The sequence below is a fragment of the Oncorhynchus gorbuscha genome, linkage group LG25, assembly GCF_021184085.1.
Source record: "Oncorhynchus gorbuscha isolate QuinsamMale2020 ecotype Even-year linkage group LG25, OgorEven_v1.0, whole genome shotgun sequence".
In the NCBI taxonomy this organism is placed as follows: Eukaryota; Metazoa; Chordata; class Actinopteri; order Salmoniformes; family Salmonidae; genus Oncorhynchus; species Oncorhynchus gorbuscha.
In genome coordinates, this window is record NC_060197.1 from 41,296,556 (window position 1) to 41,321,283 (window position 24,728).

General features: G+C 44.6%; 1 protein-coding gene across 1 annotated transcript; it reads right to left on the reverse strand.

Moving 5' to 3' along the window:
• Positions 1-1,135: 1,135 nt before the first annotated feature.
• On the reverse strand, positions 1,136-10,986 carry cckar (cholecystokinin A receptor). The gene is made up of 5 exons (XM_046329195.1): positions 10,521-10,986; positions 9,244-9,495; positions 3,913-4,174; positions 3,463-3,590; positions 1,136-3,167 (listed from the first exon to the last, which is right to left on the reverse strand). The coding sequence occupies exons 1-5, from the start codon at positions 10,645-10,647 to the stop codon at positions 2,557-2,559; spliced, it is 1,380 nt and encodes a 459-aa protein (XP_046185151.1). The 5' UTR covers positions 10,648-10,986; the 3' UTR covers positions 1,136-2,556.
• Positions 10,987-24,728: the final 13,742 nt, after the last annotated feature.

Consider the following 24,728-nt stretch of genomic DNA (forward strand, 5'->3'; position numbering starts at 1 on the left):
GTGGCTGTTTAAAATGAGCTGTTCCATGGATTACTGTTTCTCTTGGGCCATAGACTCCTTTTCAGGGTGAGGAACCATTTTTAAAATCAAGTTGTAAAATAGTGGACTACTCCTTCAAAAATGGTATCAAATCAAACTGTATATTTAATGTGCATTTAAAGTGTATTTGATTCAGTCCTGGTCTTTAAGTCAGGTTTTTGGTCCAAATGGGGTCGTGAATCCAACATGTTAATTATTAATTTGTAGACAAACTCTTAATTAAAGCAAAAGACTCGGTAGCAAAGACTGATGCATTTCCTTCAAATGTTGATATTTGGTTGCGTTGACAACCAAACATAATTCAATATCACTTCCGCTATACCGTAAACAGCCTAATGTTACGGTTATCTTACAAACTAATGCAACAGAATTTATTCAACCCTGAAATGAGTAACGCATCAGTGGCCGCTTTTGAGGTAACTGTAACATTTCAAACATCTTATGTAATCAGCCTGCAGGTTCAGGGTCACAGGTCTGTGGAAATCGGCACAATTGCTATAATCAGCACAGAATCTCAAAACGCCATTCATCATTTGCACCATGTAGTATAATGTCATCTCAACTGCAATCCAGGTCACTTGGTTGTGCTGTTAGATAATGCCTTATCACTGTGCTTCAGGTTGTTTTATAAATCAACAACATTGATATTCCCGTTTTGAACTTTGTTGTGGTTTTAACATGGTTGAAAGCGCAGTGAAAACACATTTATGTGACAACTATACCAAAAATCAGACATTCATTTGAATTTGGTTGTGCTTTAGATGGTGCTTTCATCAGAGTGATAACACATTTTTGAATTCCCAAACTTTTGGCTGTCTTTTTGAGTGGGTTGAATATAGGAATCTCATTGATCAACGTCTCTATTAAACACATGACCCAATTCTCCACGTTGAAATGGTGTGGTGTGTTTATGCTTCTCAGAAGCCTCACGTCGAAGAAGAAGACCACACTGGCCCTCCCAGTGCAATCCATCAGCACATCTCTCTGCTGTTGCTCCTGACTCAGAGATTTGAACTCCCCCCCTCCCCCCACACACAGACACCAGCAAGTAGCATAGCAGAGCAGAAATGCATTCTGACATTCTCATACAACACTACAGACTTTTAATATTTAATTTCCTCTTTTTTTTTGGTAATGCATCCCATGCACTTTACAGAACAATTTCCCTTCGAGAGGAACACTAAGAATCCTCCAATTAACAGTGACATGACGACACAATACAACAAAGAGGAGAAAACAACACAATTTGCTACATTTGTGCTGCAGTGTATTTAACAACCCAAGTCAACAGAGACCAGGTGTGATATGCTTGACAGGTAATGCTGGGAAAGGTCCTTTTTGAAGTAGTGGGACGGACAGGTGCACAGAGTCCCACACCACGATAAGGCCACAGTCGTGTCACTTACAATAAATAGTACACTAGGTACAATGATAAAAGATGACTGAGTCAAGGACAAGAAAAAAACATTTTTTTTTGTTTTTTGTGCGCCCACGAGGATGACACTGCTACAAGGCTAGGAATGCATTTCAGAGCATGACAAGGCCAGGGATGGTAACAATTAGTCCAGATGTATTTACACGTATGGGCATATTTGTGTGTCACACTGCCTGTAAAAAGGAGTCTGAGGTTTGGGAAGTTATTATTGTCTTGGGGAACGTGGTGTCTTCATTGGGCTGTGGTTTGTGCCTTTCAAGTCCCTGACAAGAATGTGTACAGAGAGAATATTATGTAGAGAGAGGAGAAAACACACACACACAAGGGTCAGCCAGGGTTCATCCGTTCAACATGCTCATGGAGATCTTACATGGCTCTGAAAAAGCTTCTTGGACGTTACTCTGGGATCATCTGGTCAACGTCAAACCAAGACAACTAGGGTGCTGCTTTTCCCCGTGGGTGATTCAGGAGAGGAGGAGGGGTTTACGTGAAGAGACACCGTGACACATCATGGGTGTTTGAGGTGAATGTCTGTGTGGAGGAACAGCATTGGATGTTAACCTCATGGCTGTCGACATAAACTAGCCATGTTTTCTCACGGTCCCTATTAAAGAAGCATTTAGGGTCCTGTACCTCATAAAGAGTTATATCAGGTGCCAACGTTCCTCAGTTTGTTTACCGATACATATTTAAATTCATAACCTTCTCCTTGTTGAAAACCTTGGCTGATTATTCCATTTCATGTAGTCAACATGGCATTGTTGGATGGTCCTTTCTTTGTAATGACACCAAGTATGTCATCAACCTATTGTCTGAGATTCTCTTCATACATACATGTCCACTTTCACAAGTATGTCATCTACCTATTGTCTGAGATTCTCTTCATACATACATGTCCACTTTCACAAGTATGGTGACTTTAAAAGTTGAAAGCAGCTATGCATGACCTCATCAGAGACCGAAATCTCAATGTACGTGTGTGTGTGTGTGTGTGTGTGTGTGTGTGTGTGTGTGTGTGTGTGTGTGTGTGTGTATGCATGACCACTTACTCATTCTGATTGGTCAATGATGGAGAAAGGAAGCTAAGCCTGGGCGGAGCCACGGATACTACTGTATGTGAAGCGCGTGTTATTACCACTCTGTGGCGTGTGCCCATTCTCTCTGCTTCTCATCCCTCCTCTTCCTCCCCCTCTCCCCGTCCCCATCCTACTCCCAGCCCCCCTCCCGACTCCACCAGCCTTTGGGCTGCTACAGCAGGTGAAGGTGGACAGAATCCCTTGGCGGAAACGCTTATTCATGAAGCAGTATATAATGGGGTTGACACAAGCGGAGGTGTACGACAACAGGTGGATGAAGGATATCGGCGCCCCCGAGAGGAGCTTGTCGGCAGAACGGCGGTCGAAGGCCCGCCAGGCGTTAACGGCGAACACGGGCGTCCAGCAAAGGAAGAAGAGGCAGACGATGACCAGGAGCATGCGAATCACGCGCTTCTTAGCCATCAGGTTGCAGGTGGAGCTGTTGCTGCACACACGGTTCAGCTTGGACTTGTTGCTGTCCACGTTGTCTCTGCTGTTGACGGTCACGTTAGGGGTCGAGGGAGGGCTCTGGAGGTGCTCGCCCTTCTTCTTGGCGGGTGGAAGGTAGCAGCCGTCGTTGTCGCCGGGTTTGATGCTGCCGGTGCTACACTGTCTCTCTGTGACAGATCATAACAGCAGATGTGAATACAAAATGAACTTAAACTAAAGTTGTTTACTCTAAATAAAAATGATAGGTGATAGAAGGGGATCTAATAAAGATAAAGAAATTATCTCTGTGATAGATCAGAAAAATAAGACATGAATGATGACTGATCCTGTGAAAATTAGATTTACCAAAGATTAGCCAATGGTAAACAATGACCAATAAGGATGCCACCAAATTGATATGGCATGATAATATCGCCAGAGCTGGACATTTTCAAGAGGTCAGTTGAGGTTTTGTATACGTACCTCTGCTGGACTTCCTGTTGGCCATCTCAAACTTGATGCCCCTGTAGAGCTCCAGGGAGATGAGGCCATAGGCTGTCATCATCATGATCCCAGGAACCAGGAAGAGCAGCAGCAGCAGGGACACATACCTGTAAGGAAGAAGGCTCGATGGTGTCACCGGATTGGTCGAAAGCAAGTGCCCATTCAGCATGCCTCAAAGTGATTTGACCTGACCAAGAACCGATCTCTGAGCTCAGTGATGATCTACCTCATCATTGTTAAGTATCTATCATCTAACAGACCAACAAATCAGTGAATTTGATACTTCCCCCTTAAATGAATAGACATGAATAGCCCATTTCATCTTTTGCACAGACCGTTCCATTATTTACAGTGAAAATCACCTAGCAGTTGAAACACCTCTTTGTGATGGCTACCCGTCTACCGAAATGAAACTATCTATCCTCTCACCAGGACTGCTGGATGACATCACTGGGCCAGACCAGGCGGCACATGTTGCCCGTGCTGTTGTTGACCCGGGTGAAGGGCACCAGGGTGCTGGAGATGGGGTAGGGCAGCATGAACAGGAAGCTCACCACCCAGGTGGCAGAGATGACCTTGGCAGCGTGGGACTTGGTTTGCCAGGTCCGGGAGGTCAGAGGGTTGCAGATGGCACTGTAGCGCTCCAGGGAAATTGCCACCAGGTTGAAGGTCGAGACGCTCACCGAGATCCCTGGAGAGATGACGACGGTTAGCGGTCCACAGTTTTGTACCACAGGACTGAGTATACAATCTGATTTAAAGATGGCTAACAGACAAGAATGTAGGCTACACTAGCATATGTGACTTTGTACGTCTGTGCTTTTGTACGTAACATAAGCTCAGTTAAACCAAGCTCCTTAGGCATTTATAAGTTACATTTTTTTTAAAATATCATTCATTTCAAAGTCAAAAAATGAAAGCAATCGCAGATTGTCCCTTTGAACCTTGTACAATGGCTAATGTAATACTGTACACACAGCAGGTGGGATTGACACTGTCTACTGTCATACTTGGAATAGCTGGCCTGACACTTTCACGGCTAGTCACTTTGTACTTTACGAGCGTGTAGGGACAGAGGTAAGTTCCAGCACTTGTGGATGATCAACAACCCCACCCGTTAACCGGTGGATGTTACAAAACTCACAAACCAACAAACAACAGCACCTATAATTACATGCACGTTACCTTGGTTACACACCGTGACAGATGAGGTAATCATAGCTACTGACATGGCCGGGATCTCGCCGCACGGACCCAAGTCAAGAACAAACAGATCAGGGAGGCTGTGAACTATCTGACTACAAAGAAACACCACGGTGGAACATTTCCCAAAGACAATGAATAATACAACCGTAACCCAGCTGAAAGAAATGCATGTAGATAGGATATATCCAGGGGATATATATCCATGCTATATCCAGGGGATATATATCCATGCTATATCCAGGGGATATATATCCATGCTATATCCAGGGGATATATATCCAGGGGATATATATCCATGCTATATCCAGTGAGGAAATATGGCTGAAAAGGATTTGAACTCCAAGGGCACTTGAAATTTCAGCTATGCTGTATCCAGGACCTGTATATCCATACAATATCCAGACATAACAAATATCAATGGAATGTGTTTGAACAGGTTATGAAGCATGAGAACGGCCTCGACTGTAAAGAATGTAGAGATCCTCAACTACGTAGACGTTGCTATTTCTGTGACTGAGAGTTTCAAGTCATTGAGACACTTGTGAACAACAACAGATCCCTTGTGTACCCTGTTCTTCTTCCTCTTCTTGTCTTGTGTACCCTGTTCTTCTTCCTCTTCTTGTCTTGTGTACCCTGTTCTTCTTCCTCTTCTTGTCTTGTGTACCCTGTTCTTCTTCCTCATCTTCTTGTCTTGTGACCTGGACCTTTCAGCTCAGAGTAAATGGCAGTGGTGTAATGTACTTTCAAGTTCAACTTAAGTCAGTTTTTGGGGTTATCTGTACATTACTTTACTATTTATATTTTTGACAACTTTTACTTTTACTTCACTACATTCCTAAAGAAAAGAATGCACTTTTTACTCCATACATTTTCAGTGACCCAAAACATTTTAAATGCTTAGCAGGACAGGAAAATGGTCCAGTCACGCACTTATCAAGAGAACATCCCTGGTCATCCCTACTGCCTCTGATCTGGAGGACTCACTAAACAGAGAACATACCTGGTCATCCCTACTGCCTCTGATCTGGAGGACTCACTAAACAGAGAACATACCTGGTCATCCCTACTGCCTCTGATCTGGTGGACTCACTAAACAGAGAACATACCTGGTCATCCCTACTGCCTCTGATCTGGAGGACTCACTAAATAGAGAACATACCTGGTCATCCCTACTGCCTCTGATCTGGTGGACTCACTAAACAGAGAACATATCTGGTCATCCCTACTGCCTCTAATCTGGTGGACTCACTAAACAGAGAACATCCCTGGTCATCCCTACTGCTTCTGATCTGGAGGACTCACTAAACAGAGAACATACCTGGTCATCCCTACTGCCTCTGATCTGGAGGACTCACTAAACAGAGGACATCCCTGGTCCCCCCTACTGCCTCTGATCTGGTGGACTCACTAAACAGAGAACATCCCTGGTAATCCCTACTGCCTCTAATCCGGTGGACTCACTTATCAAGAGAACATCCCTGGTCCTCCCTACTGCCTCTAATCTGGTGGACTCACTTATCAAGAGAACATCCCTGGTCCCCCCTACTGCCTCTGATCTGAAGGACTCACTAAACAGAGAACATCCCTGGTCATCCCTACTGCCTCTGATCTGGTGGACTCACTAAACAGAGAACATCCCTGGTCATCTACTGCCTCTGATCTGGTGGACTCACTAAACAGAGAACATCCCTGGTAATCCCTACTGCCTCTAATCCGGTGGACTCACTTATCAAGAGAACATCCCTGGTCCTCCCTACTGCTTCTGATCTGGAGGACTCACTAAACAGAGAACATCCCTGGTCATCCCTACTGCCTCTAATCTGGTAGACTCACTAAACAGAGAACATCCCTGGTCATCCCTACTGCCTCTGATCTGGTGGACTCACTAAACAGAGAACATCCCTGGTCATCCCTACTGCCTCTGATCTGGTGGACTCACTAAACAGAGAACATCCCTGGTCATCCCTACTGCCTCTGATCTGGTGGAATCACTAAACACACATGCTTTGTTTTTAAATGATGTCTAAGTGTTGAGTGTGCCACAGGGCAATCTGTACATTTGTACAAGATACCAAGAAAACGGTGCAGTCTGGTTTGCTTAATATAACGAATTTGAAATCATTTATACTTTTACTTTTGATACTTAAGTATATTTTAGCAATTAGATCTACTTTTGATACTTAAGTATATTTAAAACCAAATACTTTTAGACTTTTACTCAAGTAGTATTTTACTGGGTGACATTCACTTTTACTTTTACTCAAGTATGACAGCTGGGTACTTTTTACACCGCTGGGAAATGGCTCCTTAAATCAGGAGACGTGCCAGTACATTTACAGCCCTAGTGGAGGAGAGGTGATGTGGGAACGCGGCCACGGCTAACAGCCCCAGTGGAGGAGAGGCGATGTGGGAACGCGGCCACGGCTAACAGCCCCAGCGGAGGAGAGGTGATGTGGGAACGCGGCCACGGCTAATGGCCCCAGTGGAGGAGAGGCGATGTGGGAACGCGGCCACGGCTAACGGCCCCAGTGGAGGAGAGGCGATGTGGGAACGCGGCCACGGCTAATAGCCCCAGTGGAGGAGAGGTGATGTGGGAACGCGGCCACAGCTAACAGCCCCAGTGGAGGAGAGGCGATGTGGGAATGCGGCCACGGCTAACAGCCCCAGTGGAGGACAGGCGATGTGGGAACGCGGCCACGGCTAACAGCCCCAGTGGAGGAGAGGCGATGTGGGAACGCGGCCACGGCTAACAGCCCCAGTGGAGGAGAGGCGATGTGGGAACGCGGCCACGGCTAACAGCCATCAGATGACTTGATTTGGTGTCTCTTCACACCAGGCACCAGGTCAGAGACAAAATGGAGGCTTTAATGGCTTCTGGGATTTGCTTCTCTATTGATTTTCTATCATCAGGCCAATTTAATCGCCCCTCGTGAGTGGTTGAATCTGGAAGGAATCGTCCTATGTGGACAGAACCTACTGTCTCTTCCCTTACCTGACCCCTTGAAGTGAGTGGCATCGGTGTAGAAGACAATAATAAGGTCAGACCACGCATGGGGCGGCAAGTAGCCCAGTGGTTAGCATGTTGGGCCAGTAACCGAAAGGTTGCTGGATCGAATCCCCGAGCTGACAAGGTAAGAATCTGTTGTTCTGCCCCTGAACAAGGCAGTTAACCCACTGTTCCCCTGAACAAGGCAGTTAACCCACTGTTCCCCTGAACAAGGCAGTTAACCCACTGTTCCCCTGAACAGGCAGTTAACCCACTGTTCCCCTGAACAGGCAGTTAACCCACTGTTCCCCTGAACAAGGGAGTTAACCCACTGTTCCCCTGAACAAGGCAGTTAACCCACTGTTCCCCTGAACAAGGCAGTTAACCCACTGTTCCCCTGAACAAGGCAGTTAACCCACTGTTCCCCTGAACAAGGCAGTTAACCCACTGTTCCCCTGAACAAGGCAGTTAACCCACTGTTCCCCCGGTAGGCCATTATTATAAATAAGAATTTGTTCTAAACTGACCTAGTTAAATAAAGGTCAAATTAAAAAACATCTGACCCTACTGATTGTGTACAATACAATACCTTAACTATGCAACACTTGCAGATGCTCGAGCGCCTTCTATTGCAGTACCACACAAATCCCAACAAACAAACCCATTACAGTTTGTGAATACGTAACCAGGGCCCATATCCACAAAGCATCTCAGATTAAACACTGCTCAAAAAAATAAAGGGAACACTAAAATAACACATCCTAGATCTGAATGAATGAAATATTCTTATTAAATACTTTTTTCTTTACATAGTTGAATGTGCTGACAACAAAATCACACAAAAATTATCAATGGAAATCAAATTTATCAACCCATGGAGGTCTGGATTTGGAGTCACACTCAAAATTAAAGTGGAAAACCACACTACAGACTGATCCAACTTTGATGTAATGTCCTTAAAACAAGTCAAAATGAGGCTCAGTAGTGTGTGTGGCCTCCACGTGCCAGTATGACCTCCCTACAACGCCTGGGCATGCCCCTGATGAGGTGGCGGATGGTCTCCTGAGGGATCTCCTCCCAGACATGGACTAAAGCATCCACCAACTCCTGGACAGTCTGTGGTGGATGGAGCGAGACATGATGTCTCAGATGTGCTCAATTGGATTCAGGTCTGGGGAACGGGAGGGCCAGTCCATAGCATCAATGCCTTCCTCTTGCAGGAACTGTTGTCTATTCCATTTGCACAACAGCATGTGAAATTTATTGTCAATCAGTGTTGCTTCCTAAGTGGACAGTTTGATTTCACAGAAGTGTGATTGACTTGGAGTTACATTGTGTTGTTTAAGTGTTCCCTTTATTTTTTTGAGCAGTGTATAATGAATTAGATTATATGGACAGATCCTAGATCAGCACTCCAACTATGAGACGCTTTGTGAGTACAGGCCCAGGTCAGAACCTGTGTACGTACAGTGCTTCCACAGGACTCACCCATGAAGTACATGGCCACGACTTTGTTTCTCAGGTACCATATCGGCACCAGGGTCGTGACCTGTGTACAGTAAACTCACCCATGAAGTACATGGCCACCTTGCAGATGCCCGAGCCAAACACAAAGTCCCTCATGAGGTTGGGGATGAGGGTGAAGGGCATGCAGAAGAGGCAGAGCATCAGGTCGCTGGCGGCCAGGGAGAGCAGGAACAGGTTGGTGACGGTGCGCATGCGGCGGTTCCTCACCAGCACGGCGATGATCAGGCTGTTACCCAGAACGCTGACCAGGAAGATGAGGCTATAGAGGAAGATACGTACTGTCTGATTCAAATCTATACAGAGGAGAGACAAATGCTCAGCATTATTGTGGTGATAATTGTCTTTATCATTACTATTATCATAAACATCCTTTATCTTAATAATAATCAACATCATGATCATCCCTACATTGTTACGGTCATTATTATCATCATTATCATTACTTTCAAATAATCAATCCATTAAGTCTGTCTGTTTTCAATGGCATAGCCCTTGTGTGAAGAGGTTGACGTTCATTTAAGTGTATCCTAATTCCATTGTCTGTTTTCAATGGCATAGCCCTTGTGTGAAGAGGTTGACGTTCATCCTAATTCCATTGTCAAATATTGTTGTTGTGCATTACTCATCCGGGTTATTTTAGAGCCAGCACTAATGAAGGCAAGCTGGAATTCAGTTGGAGTCAGTTCTGATTGGTCGCATCAGTGTGTGCATATGGGGCTTGAGTGTGCATATGTGGGGCTTGAATTAGCAACATTAAATTCAACATGTTCTGTCCTTTATTTAATATTTTAAAGATTATAGATCTATATTATACATATCAGCTCAATTGCAATGGGAATTCAGAGATAATTTCCGTCAATGTAACACTCAGACCATTTTGACTTAAGCAAATAGGCAATACTTGTTGACCTGGTCTTAATTTACATTTAAAAAACAAAATGATATTCAGTCCTAGGGCACTCCATCCAAGCAGAGGAGCAGAAACAACGCATGCTACTTCAACCGGGGTAAAGCGCACTGGCCCTACTTGGGGGTGTCCAGAGGGTCGCTCTCCATGTGCCGTTCAGCAAAAATCCCAAAATATGACTAACAGTTTAAAATATGTTTTATTTGAGAAACAATGTATTTTCACAATCAAAAAACGAATGGCCCAACGTGTGTGTAACAGTCTGTTTTATTTTGAGATCATAACATTCCCAGACTTTTCATCAATATCTCCACTAAATGTTTTTATTTAGATTTAAAACATACTACAATTAGATATTGACTTTTTGTTAATTTTCCCCCAATGTGTATGATTATCAATAGGATTGGTTACCTTTCGGTTCCGGAGGGGTCTCGCTTTCATCTTCACACTCTGAGACATTCTTGATTCCAAAGTCACATAATATCTTATAAAGATTAGTTGAGTTTATGAGCATATCATGCAATGTAAATGGTTCCATTTTTGCTGTTCTATCTTAGTTTTCTTCTAGTGCATAAATGGATATTATAGGCTCTATGTAAAGGAACCCATTCGGTTCATCCTTCGCAGTCTAAGACGATGGCAAACTTGACATTATAATGCCAGCAAATCACACTTCCCACATGTTCATATTCTCCAGGGAAAAGTCTTAAAAGAGCCTCGAACTGAAGATGCCGCATTCAAAGAAGTTTTGCAGGACCCCATTTATGTTTGATATAAGATAACGATCCAGTTTTCAACGAAATCTACAAGTAATAGAGTCAGTGAGCAAAAATGATTGAAGTCAAGCGTCTGCTGCATGCGGTCTGTTGCGCTCCGTCTCGCGATTCAATGTTGATATGAGAAGCACAGTAGAAGAGCTGTGGACAGAGAGACTCTCTGCTCTTGGAAGAGACCCCGCCTCTCGAGCCCATGGTCATGCAAGGTGCAACAGCATTTTCAAATGGACATTTGTGATTTTTCCCGTCTGTTGCAAAAGTAAACGTATGACTGACAATATTTGAAGAACATCAAATCATTTTTTTCCCCAACAAAACTAAGATAGTTTTAGATTTGTTATCTGAACAACAACATAAAAACGACTATATGCAGGATCTGCGAGGTGTAACAATGTCAGAGACCATTTCCTCCCGTAATTGGTTGTTCACATGAGAGATAATAAGCAGTCGTTATAGGAGAGGACTAGACAGAGGCTCACCTGATGATGGCAATCCATCAACATAATATATATATATAATATATATAATAATATATGCCATTTATGCCTTAACTCCACATGCATGTTTTGCATTTAAAAAATCTCCTCTAAGTAATTATATCACGTTAACTATAGTTAGACCTAAGATGCATATCATACTCCAAAAATGACCTTTCTAATCCCTCAGCCATGGTAGCCTATAGTCTATATATGATGGACACCCACAAACATTTAAACCGATTTCTTACCTTTGGATGTGGATGTGGATGTGGATGAGTCACAGCAGTGTCATGGGGTACATGTAGCAGGTCATTGTTGTTATAAGCTTGGCTTACTCAAATGACTCCACCATTTATAGGCTAAGTAATGCTATGGTAGTGAGATGTTGTTGGATACAGCACCACAAAAACATAGATCATCTAGAACATGTGAGTCCAAACACTGCCTGATCCATAGAGATATACCATGTCCTACAGTATATACGCTACCAATCAAAGGTTTGGACACACCTACTCATTCAAGGGTTTTTCTTTATTTTTACTATGTTCTGAATTGTAGAATAATAGTGAAGACAGCAAAACTATGAAATAGCACATATTTAGTAACCTAAAAAGTGTGACAAAAAAATATAAATATATTTCATATTTGAGATTCTTCAAAGTAGCCACCCTTTGCCTTGATGACAGCTTTGCACACTCTTGGCATTCTCTCAACCAGCTTCATAAGGTAGTCACCTGGAATGCATTTAAATTAACAGGTGTGCCTTCTTAAAAGTGAATCTGTGGAATATATTTGTTTAACACTTTTTTGGTTACTACATGATTCCAAATGTGTCATTTCATAGTTTTAATGTCTTCACTATTATTCTACAATGTAGACAATAGTAAAAAGTAATGGAAAACCATTGAATGAGTAGGTGTGTCTAATCTTTTGACTGGTACTATATGTGGTCTTATTTTTGTTTATGCAAATAACAACATTTAATTTGACCTTTATTTAACTAGGCAAGTCAGTTAAGAACAAATTCTTATTTTCAATGACGGCCTAGGAACAGTGGGTTAACTGCCTGTTCAGGGGCAGAACGACAGATTTGTACCTTGTCAGCTCGGGGATTTGAACATGAAACCTTTCGGTTACTAGTCCAACGCTCTAACCACTAGGCTACCCTGCCGCCCAAAATACATGTTTTTCATTCAGGGATTTTTACTAGTAATGGCATGGTTAAGAATAAAATTATAAGGCCTCTCGCGTGGTGCAGTGTTCTAGGGCACTGCATCGCAGTCCTAGCTGTGCCACCAGAGACTCTGGGTTCTCGCCAAGGCTCTGTCACAGCCGGCCGCGACCGGGAGGTTCGTGGGGTGACGCACAATTGGCCTAGCGTCGTCCGGGTTAGGGAGGGTTTGGCCGGTAGGGATGTCCTTGTCTCATCACGCACTAGCGACTCCTGTGGCAGTGCGCGCTAACCAGGTCGCCAGGTGCACAGTGTTTCCTCCGACACATTGGTGCGGCTGGCTTCCGGGTTGGATGCGCACTGTAATCTCTTGTAATCCAAAGGTAATGTTACTGATTAGAATTTTGGGCAGGTAACTAGTAACTGGAACAGATTACATTTAGAATGTAACCAAACCTTGGTTGGGTTGTGTTTCGGAGGACGCATGGCTTTCGACCTTCGTCTCTCCTGTACGGGAGTTGTAGCAATGAGACAAGATAGTAACTACTAACAATTGGATACCACGAAATTGGGGAGAATTATTATTTTTTTTTTAAAGAGGAAGCGATTGCAGGCTATTAACACACTGGTTAACACACTGGTACTCGGGCTTGGGTAGGTTACATTCTAAATGTAATCTGTTCCAGTTACTAGTTACCTGCCCAAAATTCTAATCAGTAACATTACTTTTGGATTACCCAAACTCAGTAACGTAATCTGATTACATTCAGTTACTTTTAGAATACTTTCCCTTTAAGAGGCATTAGAAGAAGACAAAAATGTATGTTACCAATTGAACAACATCTATTGCTGGATAAATCTATGTAAAAGTTTACATAGCTGGACATATATGGATGTTAAATGTTACTTTATGGGTTGGTTATGTAGGCTTCTTCTAACCCATCGCTTTCTACTACATTCAGCAAAAAAGGAAATGTCCTCTCACTGTCAACTGTGTTTATTTTCAGCAAACTTAACACATGTAAATATTTGTATGAACATAAGATTCAACAACTGAGACATAAACTGAACAAGTTCCACAGACATGTGACTAACAGAAATTGAATAACGTGTCCCTGAACAAAAGGGGGTTCAAAATCAAAAGTAACAGTCAGTATCTGGTGTGGCCACCAGCTGCATTAAGTACTGCAGTGCATCTCCTCCTCATGGACTGCACCAGATGTGCCAGTTCTTGCTGTGAGATGTTACCCCACTCTTCCATCAAGGCACCTGCAAGTTCCCAGACATTTCTGGAGGGAATGGCCCTAGCCCTCACCCTCCGATCCAACAGGTCCCAGACGTGCTCAATGGGATTGAGATCCAGGCTCTTCGCTGGCCATGGCAAAACACTGACATTCCTGTCTTGCAGGAGATCACGCACAGAACAAGCAGTATGGCTGGTGACATTGTCATGCTGAAGGGTCATGTCAGGATGAGCCTGCAGGAAAGGTACCACATGAGGGAGGAGGATGTCTTCCCTGTAACGCACAGCATTGAGATTGCCTGCAAACAAGCTCAGTCCGATGATCCTGTGACACACCGCCCCCAGACCATGACGGACCCTCCACCTCCAAATCGATCCCGCTCCAGAGTACAGGCCTCGGTGTAACGCTCATTCCTTTGACGATAAATGCAAATCCGACCATCACCCCTGGTGAGACAAAACCGCGACTCGTCAGTGAAGAGGACTTTTTGCCAGTCCTGTCTGGTCCAGCGACGGTGGGTTTGTGCCCGTAGGCGACGTTGTTGCCTGTGATGTAAGGCAGGTCCTCACCAGACAACAGGCATACAAGCCCTCATTCCAGCCTCTCTCAGCCTATTGCGGACAGTCTGAGCACTGTTGGAGGGATTGTGCGTTCCAGGTGTAACTCTGGAAGTTTTTGTTGCCATCCTGTACCTGTCCCGCAGGTGTGATGTTCAGATATACTGATCCTGTGAAGGTGTTGTTACACGTGATCTGCCACTGCGAGGGCGATCAGCTGTCCATCCTGTCTCTCTGTAGCGCTGGCCTAGGTGTCTCACAGTACGGACATTGCAATTTATTGCCCTGGACACATCTGCAGTCCTCATGCCTCCATGCAGTATGCCTAAGGCACGTTCACACGGTTGAGCAGGGACCCTGGGCATTTTTATTTTGGTGTTTTTCAGAGTCCGTAGAAAGGCCTCTTTAGTGTCCTAGGTTTTCATAACTGTGACCTTAATTGCCTACCATCTGTAAGCTGTTAGTGTCTTGATGACCGTTCCACAGGTTCAGTAATTGTTTATGGTTCATTGAACACGCATGGGAAACAGTGTGTTATGCAGGTGAATGAGGACCCAAAAGCGACTTGGCGAAAACAGAGTCTTTAATCCAGTTTAAGGAAATAGCAATACTCCTAGACAAATCGGAGCGGTAAATAAAGCATAAAAACAATTTCACTCGTAATCACGAGAACTGACTGGAGACTCGATAATAAACTGCAGGTTGCCTCGGGAAGGCACTTGACCGTAGCAGACTCAGACACCTGCTCACCACGCAGCATCTGAGGGAAACACGACACGACAGGGCGATACAAAGACACAGCACGGTGAACAATATACAAGGATCCGACAGGGCAGAAACGGAAAACAAGGGGACAAATAGGGACTCTAATCAGGGGAAAAGATAGGGAACAGGTGTGGGAAGACTAAATGATTGATTAGGGGAATAGGAACAGCTGGGAGCAGGAACGGAACGATAGAGAGAAGAGAGAGAGGAAGGGAGAGAGAAAAAGGGGAACGAACCTAAAAAGACCAGCAGGGGGAAAACGAACAGAAGGAAAAGCAAAATGACAAGACAATATAAGACAAAACATGACACAGTGTTTATACCCTTTACAGTGATGATCTGTGAAGTCATTTGGATTTTTACGAATTATCTTTGAAAGACAGTGTCCTGAAAAATGGACGTTTCTTTTTTTCTGAGTTTAAATATAATAATCAATAAAATTATATCTTTACATTAATATATATCATGTATAAGTCCATAAATGGATGTAGAAACTGCAGATTGCCCCTTTAAGTCTACTAAACGTGTGTGAGTGTACATTAGACCTGTGATTTATTTATTTTATCAGCATGAATTAGATTGAGCAATAAAAGCCACACTTTTATTCTATAGGCTGGGATCTGTTGTCAGAGCACATGTTTCACTGGCTGTCCACTGGTTTCAAAAACAATGAACTTCTTGAATTCAACCATTATTGGGTTCAAATACACATTTAGATTTGTGAACAGCCATCCACCACAACCACAATCCGTAAGGCGCAAATAGCTAAATGAGAGAGCAGCAGTGTGACTCACATCAATGCGCTACGTAGATATCAATAAGAAGTGATATCCGTATCGCCGTAGACACTCCGGGCTCCCGAGCAACGCAGCGGTCTAAGGCACTGCATCGCAGTGCTAGAGGCGTCACTACAGATCCTGGTTTGATTCCAGGCTGTGTCACAACCGGTTGTGATTGGGAGTCCCATAGGGTGTTATTGTAAATAAGAATGTGTTCTTAACTGACTTGCCTAGTTAGATAAAGGTAATATAAAGGTATATATATATATATATACACCCCTGCTGTCCTCCTGACCTCCAAGCGTTTCTTCAAGTTGGGTCGTCTTTGGATGTTGACAGGAGTCGCACCATCGGAAGATAGCTTGGAATTGAGTCTAGAAAAACCTATTCCTGCTCTTTTCCCGCGATCCATCATAGTGGTCTCTGATTATGTGGTCAGACTCGCCCAGGTGGAACAAATTCAAATGTGCGCCTTTGTTCAATGCTGACTTGAATGTCATTGGAAACCAGTGTCAAATATTGTTTTTTCTCGCAAACATCCTTTCTGAATTTAAAAGTAATCAAACGTATCTGAAATCTGATTACTATATTTTTGCTGGTAATATAACAGATAATCCCTTAAATGTAACGGACTGCAATAAATAATTACCAGGCAACAACATAAACAGCAGCTATCACTGGGCTAGGAACTAATGTCGTTCGTCTTTGTTTTCCTTTTCGTGCATAGTACGTGTGTAGTTGCTAAGTAACCACTGCCTCTGCTCAGGACAGTCCCATCACCACCGGATAGCCAATGGATTCTGAAAATCAAACTGCTCTTATCCTATTCACCATAAAACGAGCTTTGGAAATAATGGATAAGAGAACGGTATTATCACGGACAATTGCGCACATTATCCAGAGACATAATACAGGAACTGATTTACACTCTCAAATAGAGAGACGGGCCAAAGTGAGTCGCTGCCCTCCAGAACTGAAAGGTGTGAGCGCCACCGAATGTTTTCCTTCCTGTCTGCTGTGACATTTGACAGCTACCAGAACCATACCAATATTTTGGCTCTATTTTGGTCCCTATAAGATTGCTTTTACAGTCAGTAAGTGGTTGACATGTCAAAATATCTACATAGCGAATTTGCTAAACTGTTTTCTTATTCTATTTAGGAGTGTTTGCAAAGACCTGAGATAAAAATTAGGATCTCTAAAGAGGACGTTCGTAATTTTCTCATAGCATCAGATAAGCACGTGAATGCAAAAACAAAATGTTTTTGTGTGTATTTGAGTTGCCACGGGCTGGACATAGATTGAATGTCATGCATATCATGTTGCAATACCTATATTTGTGTTGCAGTTTTGGAGTTGCATGTGTACATGTTTTAATGTATCAGTATGTGCACAGATAGACAGAGAGAGTGAGATGGAGCGAGAGCAGGCAGGGAAAGCTGTTTGTATAACATTTATGAGGGAATCACCTGAGATGTTCAGCCAACGTTAGTTTAAAACAGACTCCAGTAAAAGGGATTCATCTCTTTCGTCTTGGCCAAGATCCACACACCAGACTGGCACCAACAATCCAACCGTAGTGTAACCCAAAGTCACGAGGTCTCAATTTGTAAGTCGCTCTGGATAAGAGCGTCTGCTAAATGACTTAAATGTAAATGTAAATGTCTCATGCGTTTATCTTTCTGTTATGTCTTCCTCTTCTTTCTGTCTGTCTGGACCTGTCTGGACCTGTCTGGACCTGTCTGTATCAGATATGGGCCTGCCTGGACCTGTCTGGATCAGATATGGACCTGCCTGGACCTGTCTGTCTGGACCTGTCTGGACCTGTCTGTATCAGATATGGACCTGTCTGGACCTGTCTGGACCTGTCTGTATCAGATATGGACCTGCCTGGACCTGTCTGGATCAGATATGGACCTGCCTGGACCTGTCTGTCTGGACCTGTCTGGACCTGTCTGTATCAGATATGGACCTGTCTGGACCTGTCTGGACCTGTCTGTATCAGATATGGACCTGCCTGGACCTGTCTGTCTGGACCTGTCTGGACCTGTCTGTATCAGATATGGACCTGTCTGGACCTGTCTGTCTGGACCTGTCTGTCTCTGTCTGTATCAGATATGGACCTGTATGGACCTGTATGGACCTGTCTGGATCAGATATGGACCTGTCTGGACCTGTCTGTATCAGATATGGACCTGCCTGGACCTGTCTGTATCAGATATGGACCTGTCTGGACCTGTCTGTATCAGATATGGACCTGCCTGGACCTGTCTGGATCAGATATGGACCTGCCTGGACCTGTCTGTCTGGACCTGTCTGTATCAGATATGGACCTGCCTGGACCTGTCTGGATCAGATATGGACCTGCCTGGACCTGTCTGTATCAGATATGGACCTGTCTGGACCTGTCTGTATCAGATATGGACCTGCCTGGACCTGTCTGTATCAGATATGGACCTGCCTGGACCTGTCTGGATCAGATATGGACCTGTCTGGACCTGTCTGGATCAGATATGGACCTGTCTGGACCTGTCTGGATCAGATATGGACCTGCCTGGACCTGTCTGGATCAGATATGGACCTGTCTGGACCTGTCTGGATCAGATATGGACCTGTCTGGACCTGTCTGGACAGTAAGATGCATGTTCAGTTCATTGCTGTGGTTTAACTTTTTAAAAGGCAACACTTTCAGAGTCTCTGATATTGATACTAGGGTTTATCTTTTTAAAAGGCAACACTTTCAGAGTCTCTGATATTGATACTAGGGTTTAACTTTTTAAAAGGCAACACTTTCAGTGTCTCTGATATTGATACTAGGGTTTAACTTTTTAAAAGGCAACACTTTCAGTGTCTCTGATATTGATACTAGGGTTTAACTTTTTAAAAGGCAACACTTTCAGTGTCTCTGATATTGATACTAGGGTTTATCTTTTTAAAAGGCAACACTTTCAGAGTCTCTGATATTGATACTAGGGTTTAACTTTTTAAAAGGCAACACTTTCAGAGTCTCTGATATTGATACTAGGGTTTAACTTTTTAAAAGGCAACACTTTCAGTGTCTCTGATATTGATACTAGGGTTTAACTTTTTAAAAGGCAACACTTTCAGAGTCTCTGATATTGATACTAGGGTTTATCTTTTTAAAAGGCAACACTTTCAGTGTCTCTGATATTGATACTAGGGTTTATCTTTTTAAAAGGCAACACTTTCAGAGTCTCTGATATTGATACTAGGGTTTAACTTTTTAAAAGGCAACACTTTCAGTGTCTCTGATATTGATACTAGGGTTTATCTTTTTAAAAGGCAACACTTTCAGTGTCTCTGATATTGATACTAGGGTTTATCTTTTTAAAGGGCAACACTTTCAGAGTCTCTGATATTGATACTAGGGTTTATCTTTTTAAAAGGCAACACTTTCAGTGTCTCTGATATTGATACTAGGGTTTATCTTTTTAAAAGACAACACTTTCAGAGTCTCTGATATTGATACTAGGGTTTATCTTTTTAAAAGGCAACACTTTCAGTGTCTCTGATATTGATACTAGGGTTTATCTTTTTAAAAGGCAACACTTTCAGTGTCTCTGATATTGATACTAGGGTTTAACTTTTTAAAAGGCAACACTTTCAGAGTCTCTGATATTGATACTAGGGTTTAACTTTTTAAAAGGCAACACTTTCAGTGTCTCTGATATTGATACTAGGGTTTATCATTTTAAAAGGCAACACTTTCAGAGTCTCTGATATTGATACTAGGGTTTATCTTTTTAAAAGGCAACACTTTCAGAGTCTCTGATATTGATACTAGGGTTTAACTTTTTAAAAGGCAACACTTTCAGAGTCTCTGATATTGATACTAGGGTTTATCTGTCCGAGCAAATCATTAGTTGTCATTCCCATTTGACAGAATCTAGTCCAAGTTACCTCATGTCAGTCGAGAATACCATGGTGTCTTTCTGTAGTGAGATGAAAACAAACTCAGTTAAGCTGTTGAGTAATCGTTCCTAAGTGCAATTTTACAGTGTTAAACCTGCAGTCTCATCCTTGACTGTTCCATCTGCCTGAACTTGAGGACGTCCAGTTTCACCGCGACATAAAAAGTTGACTTATGCCTTCCTCTCTTGAACATGAGTCATCCGTGTATGTTCTCGTTTAGGTGACATGTTTAGATAAAGATGAGTGTTTTATAACACAAGTTCTAGGGTTGTCTGAAATGATCCTGTTTGGGTCCAGAGGACTCCAGACAGGAGACAGGATTCTGTGTATGAACCCAACTGAAGAGAGAGCCTACAGATGGTCTGGGTTGAATGTTCTTTTTCGACAGTCATTTAATTGCATAAATCCATTTGTTATTCCCCCCCAGTTTCTTTCTTTCTCTCTCTCTCTCTCTCTCTCTCTCTCTCTCTCTCTCTCTCTCTCTCTCTCTCTCTCTCTCTCTCTCTCTCTCTCTCTCTCTCTCTCTCTCTCTCTCTCTCTCTCTCCGTCAGGCACCCCCCAGCCACCCGCATCTCCCCCAGAGCATCCCAAGGAGCAGCTGGCGTACATGTACAAGGCCCAGGTGGGTCTGTCTCTTCTTCTCTCCATCAGTCTCTCCTTCTCTTCCTCTCTCCATTAGTCTCTCCATCAGTCTCTCCTTCTCTTCCCCTCTCCACCAGTCTCTCCTTCTCTTCCCCTCCATCAGTCTCTCCTTCTCTTCTCCTCTCCATCAGTCTCTCCTTCTCTTCCTCTCTCCATCAGTCTCTCCTTCTCTTCCCCTCTCCATCAGTCTCTCCTTCTCTTCCCCTCTCCATCAGTCTCTCCTTCTCTTCCCCTCCATCAGTCTCTCCTTCTCTTCCCCTCCATCAGTCTCTCCTTCTCTTCCCCTCTCCATCAGTCTCTCCTTCTCTTCCCCTCCATCAGTCTCTCCTTCTCTTCCCCTCTCCATCAGTCTCTCCTTCTCTTCCTCTCTCCATCAGTCTCTCCTTCTCTTCCTCTCTCCATCAGTCTCTCCTTCTCTTCCCCTCTCCACCAGTCTCTCCTTCTCTTCCCCTCCATCAGTCTCTCCTTCTCTTCCCCTCTCTATCAGTCTCTCCTTCTCTTCCTCTCTCCACCAGTCTCTCCTTCTCTTCCTCTCTCAATCAGTCTCTCCTTCTCTACCTCTCTTTATCAGTCTCTCCTTCTCTACCTCTCTCCATCAGTCTCTCCTTCTCTTCCTCTCTCTGTCAGTCTCTCCTTCTCTACCTCTCTCCATCAGTCTGTCCTTCTCTTCCTCTCTCCGTCAGTCTCTCCTTCTCTACCTCTCTCCGTCAGTCTCTCCTTCTCTACCTCTCTCCATCAGTCTCTCCTTCTCTTCCTCTCCCTCTCTCTCTCTCTCTCTCTCTCTCTCTCTCTCTCTCTCTCTCTCTCTCTCTCTCTCTCTCTCTCTCTCTCTCTCTCTCTCCGTCAGGCACCCCCCAGCCACCCGCATCTCCCCCAGAGCATCCCAAGGAGCAGCTGGCGTACATGTACAAGGCCCAGGTGGGTCTGTCTCTTCTTCTCTCCATCAGTCTCTCCTTCTCTTCCTCTCTCCATTAGTCTCTCCATCAGTCTCTCCTTCTCTTCCCCTCTCCATCAGTCTCTCCTTCTCTTCCCCTCCATCAGTCTCTCCTTCTCTTCTCCTCTCCATCAGTCTCTCCTTCTCTTCCTCTCTCCATCAGTCTCTCCTTCTCTTCCCCTCTCCATCAGTCTCTCCTTCTCTTCCCTCTCCATCAGTCTCTCCTTCTCTTCCCCTCCATCAGTCTCTCCTTCTCTTCCCTCCATCAGTCTCTCCTTCTCTTCCCCTCTCCATCAGTCTCTCCTTCTCTTCCCCTCCATCAGTCTCTCCTTCTCTTCCCCTCTCTATCAGTCTCTCCTTCTCTTCCTCTCTCCATCAGTCTCTCCTTCTCTTCCTCTCTCCATCAGTCTCTCCTTCTCTTCCCCTCTCCATCAGTCTCTCCTTCTCTTCCCCTCCATCAGTCTCTCCTTCTCTTCCCCTCTCCATCAGTCTCTCCTTCTCTTCCCCTCTCTATCAGTCTCTCCTTCTCTTCCTCTCTCCACCAGTCTCTCCTTCTCTTCCTCTCTCAATCAGTCTCTCCTTCTCTACCTCTCTTTATCAGCCTCTCCTTCTCTACCTCTCTCCATCAGTCTCTCCTTCTCTTCCTCTCTCCGTCAGTCTCTCCTTCTCTACCTCTCTCCATCAGTCTGTCCTTCTCTTCCTCTCTCCGTCAGTCTCTCCTTCTCTACCTCTCTCCGTCAGTCTCTCCTTCTCTACCTCTCTCCATCAGTCTCTCCTTCTCTTCCTCTCTCCATCAGTCTCTCCTTCTCTTCCTCTCTCCATCAGTCTCTCCTTCTCTTCCTCTCTCCATCAGTCTCTCCTTCTCTTCCTCTCTCCGTCAGTCTCTCCTTCTCTACCTCTCTCCATCAGTCTGTCCTTCTCTTCCTCTCTCCATCAGTCTCTCCTTCTCTTCCTCTCTCCATCAGTCTCTCCTTCTCTTCCCCTCTCCATCAGTCTACATTATTTTTGTGCAATTCGTATGATATGTTACAAATGAGTTGTGCTTAAGATCTGTGTTGTTAAAGGCCCAGTGCAGTCAAAAACGTGATTTATGTCCTGCAGGTGAACGAGGACCCAAACGCGACTTAACAGAAACAGAGTTTATTAATGTTCAAAACGGAATAACAGAAATCCTCTAGATTGTAGAGGGGAAAACAACTGGAGAAGCGGCCACAGACTGCAGGTCGCAACCGGGTAGGCGCAGGCCGTAGTCGACTGAGACACCTGCTCACACGCAGCGTCTGATGAAGGCACAAAACACGACAGGACAGGGTAATACACAATCACGGCAAAAAACACGACAGGACAGGGCGAAACGCAATCACAGCATGGTGAATACAATGCAAGGAACTGACGGCACAGGAACGGAACACAAAGGAATAAATAGGGACTCTAATCAGGGGAAAGGATCGGGAACAGGTGTGGGAAGACTAAATGATGATTAGGGGAATAGGAACAGCTGGGAGCAGGAACGGAACGATAGAGAGAAGAGAGAGCGAGAGAGTGAGAGAGGGAGGGGAGAGAGAGGGCTAGAAGGAGGGAAAGAACCAAATAAGACCAGCAGAGGGAAACGAATAGAATGGGAAGCACAGGGACAAGACAAGATAATAAATGACAAACATGACAGTACCCCCCCACTCACCGAGCGCCTCCTGGCGCTCTCGAGGAGGAACACTGGCGGCAACGGAGGAAATCATAGATCAAACGGTCCAGCACGTCCCGAGAAAGAACCCAACTCCTCTCCTCAGGACCGTAAAGAAAAACGATAAAAAGGGAAACTAGGGTACTACTCTAAAAAAAAAATGAGAACTAGGGACAGACTGAGACACAGCAAGGGCAGGGACAATAACAGGAGAGATGCGATGGCAGGGAACAGACTGAGACCCAGCAAGACCAGGAGCAGAAGCAGAAAAAAAATTACCAGACTTCTTCTGCGCGCAGTCTGAACACGCAGCCACGAAACGGCGCGTGTCACGCTCCTGAGTCGGCCACCAAAAGCGCTGGCGAATAGACGCAAGAGTGCCTCGAACACCGGGATGACCAGCTAACTTGGCAGAGTGAGCCCACTGAAGAACAGCCAGACGAGTGGAAACAGGAACGAAAAGGAGGTTACTAGGACAAGCGCGCGGCGACGCAGTGTGCGTGAGTGCTTGCTTAACCTGTCTTTCAATTCCCCAGACTGTCAACCCGACAACACGCCCATAAGGAAGAATCCCTCGGGATCAGTAGAAGCCACAGAAGAACTAAACAGACGGGATAAGGCATCAGGCTTGGTGTTCTTGCTACCCGGACGGTAAGAAATCACAAACTCGAAACGAGCGAAAAACAACGCCCAACGAGCTTGACGGGCATTAAGTCGTTTGGCAGAACGGATGTACTCAAGGTTCTTATGGTCTGTCCAAACGACAAAAGGAACGGTCGCCCCCTCCAACCACTGTCGCCATTCGCCTAGGGCTAAGCGGATGGCGAGCAGTTCACGGTTACCCACATCATAGTTGCGCTCAGATGGCGACAGGCGATGAGAAAAATAAGCGCACGGATGAACCTTATCGTCAGACTGGAAGCGCTGGGACAGAATGGCTCCCACGCCTACCTCTGAAGCGTCAACCTCGACAATGAATTGTCTAGTGACGTCAGGAGTAACGAGGATAGGAGCGGACGTAAAACGTTCTTTTAGAAGATCAAAAGCTCCCTGGGCGGAACCGGACCACTTAAAACACGTCTTGACAGAAGTAAGAGCTGTGAGAGGGGCAGCAACTTGACCGAAATTACGAATGAAACGCCGATAGAAATTAGCGAAACCTAAAAAGCGCTGCAACTCGACACGTGACCTTGGAACGGGCCAATCACTGACAGCTTGGACCTTAGCGGAATCCATCTGAATGCCTTCAGCGGAAATAACGGAACCGAGAAAAGTAACGGAGGAGACATGAAAAGAGCACTTCTCAGCCTTTACGTAGAGACAATTCTCTAAAAGGCGCTGTAGAACACGTCGAACGTGCTGAACATGAATCTCGAGTGACGGAGAAAAAATCAGGATATCGTCAAGATAGACAAAAACAAAAATGTTCAGCATGTCTCTCAGAACATCATTAACTAATGCCTGAAAAACAGCTGGCGCATTGGCGAGACCGAACGGCAGAACCCGGTACTCAAAATGCCCTAACGGAGTGTTAAACGCCGTTTTCCACTCGTCCCCCTCTCTGATGCGCACGAGATGGTAAGCGTTACGAAGGTCCAACTTAGTAAAGCACCTGGCTCCCTGCAGAATCTCGAAGGCTGATGACATAAGGGGAAGCG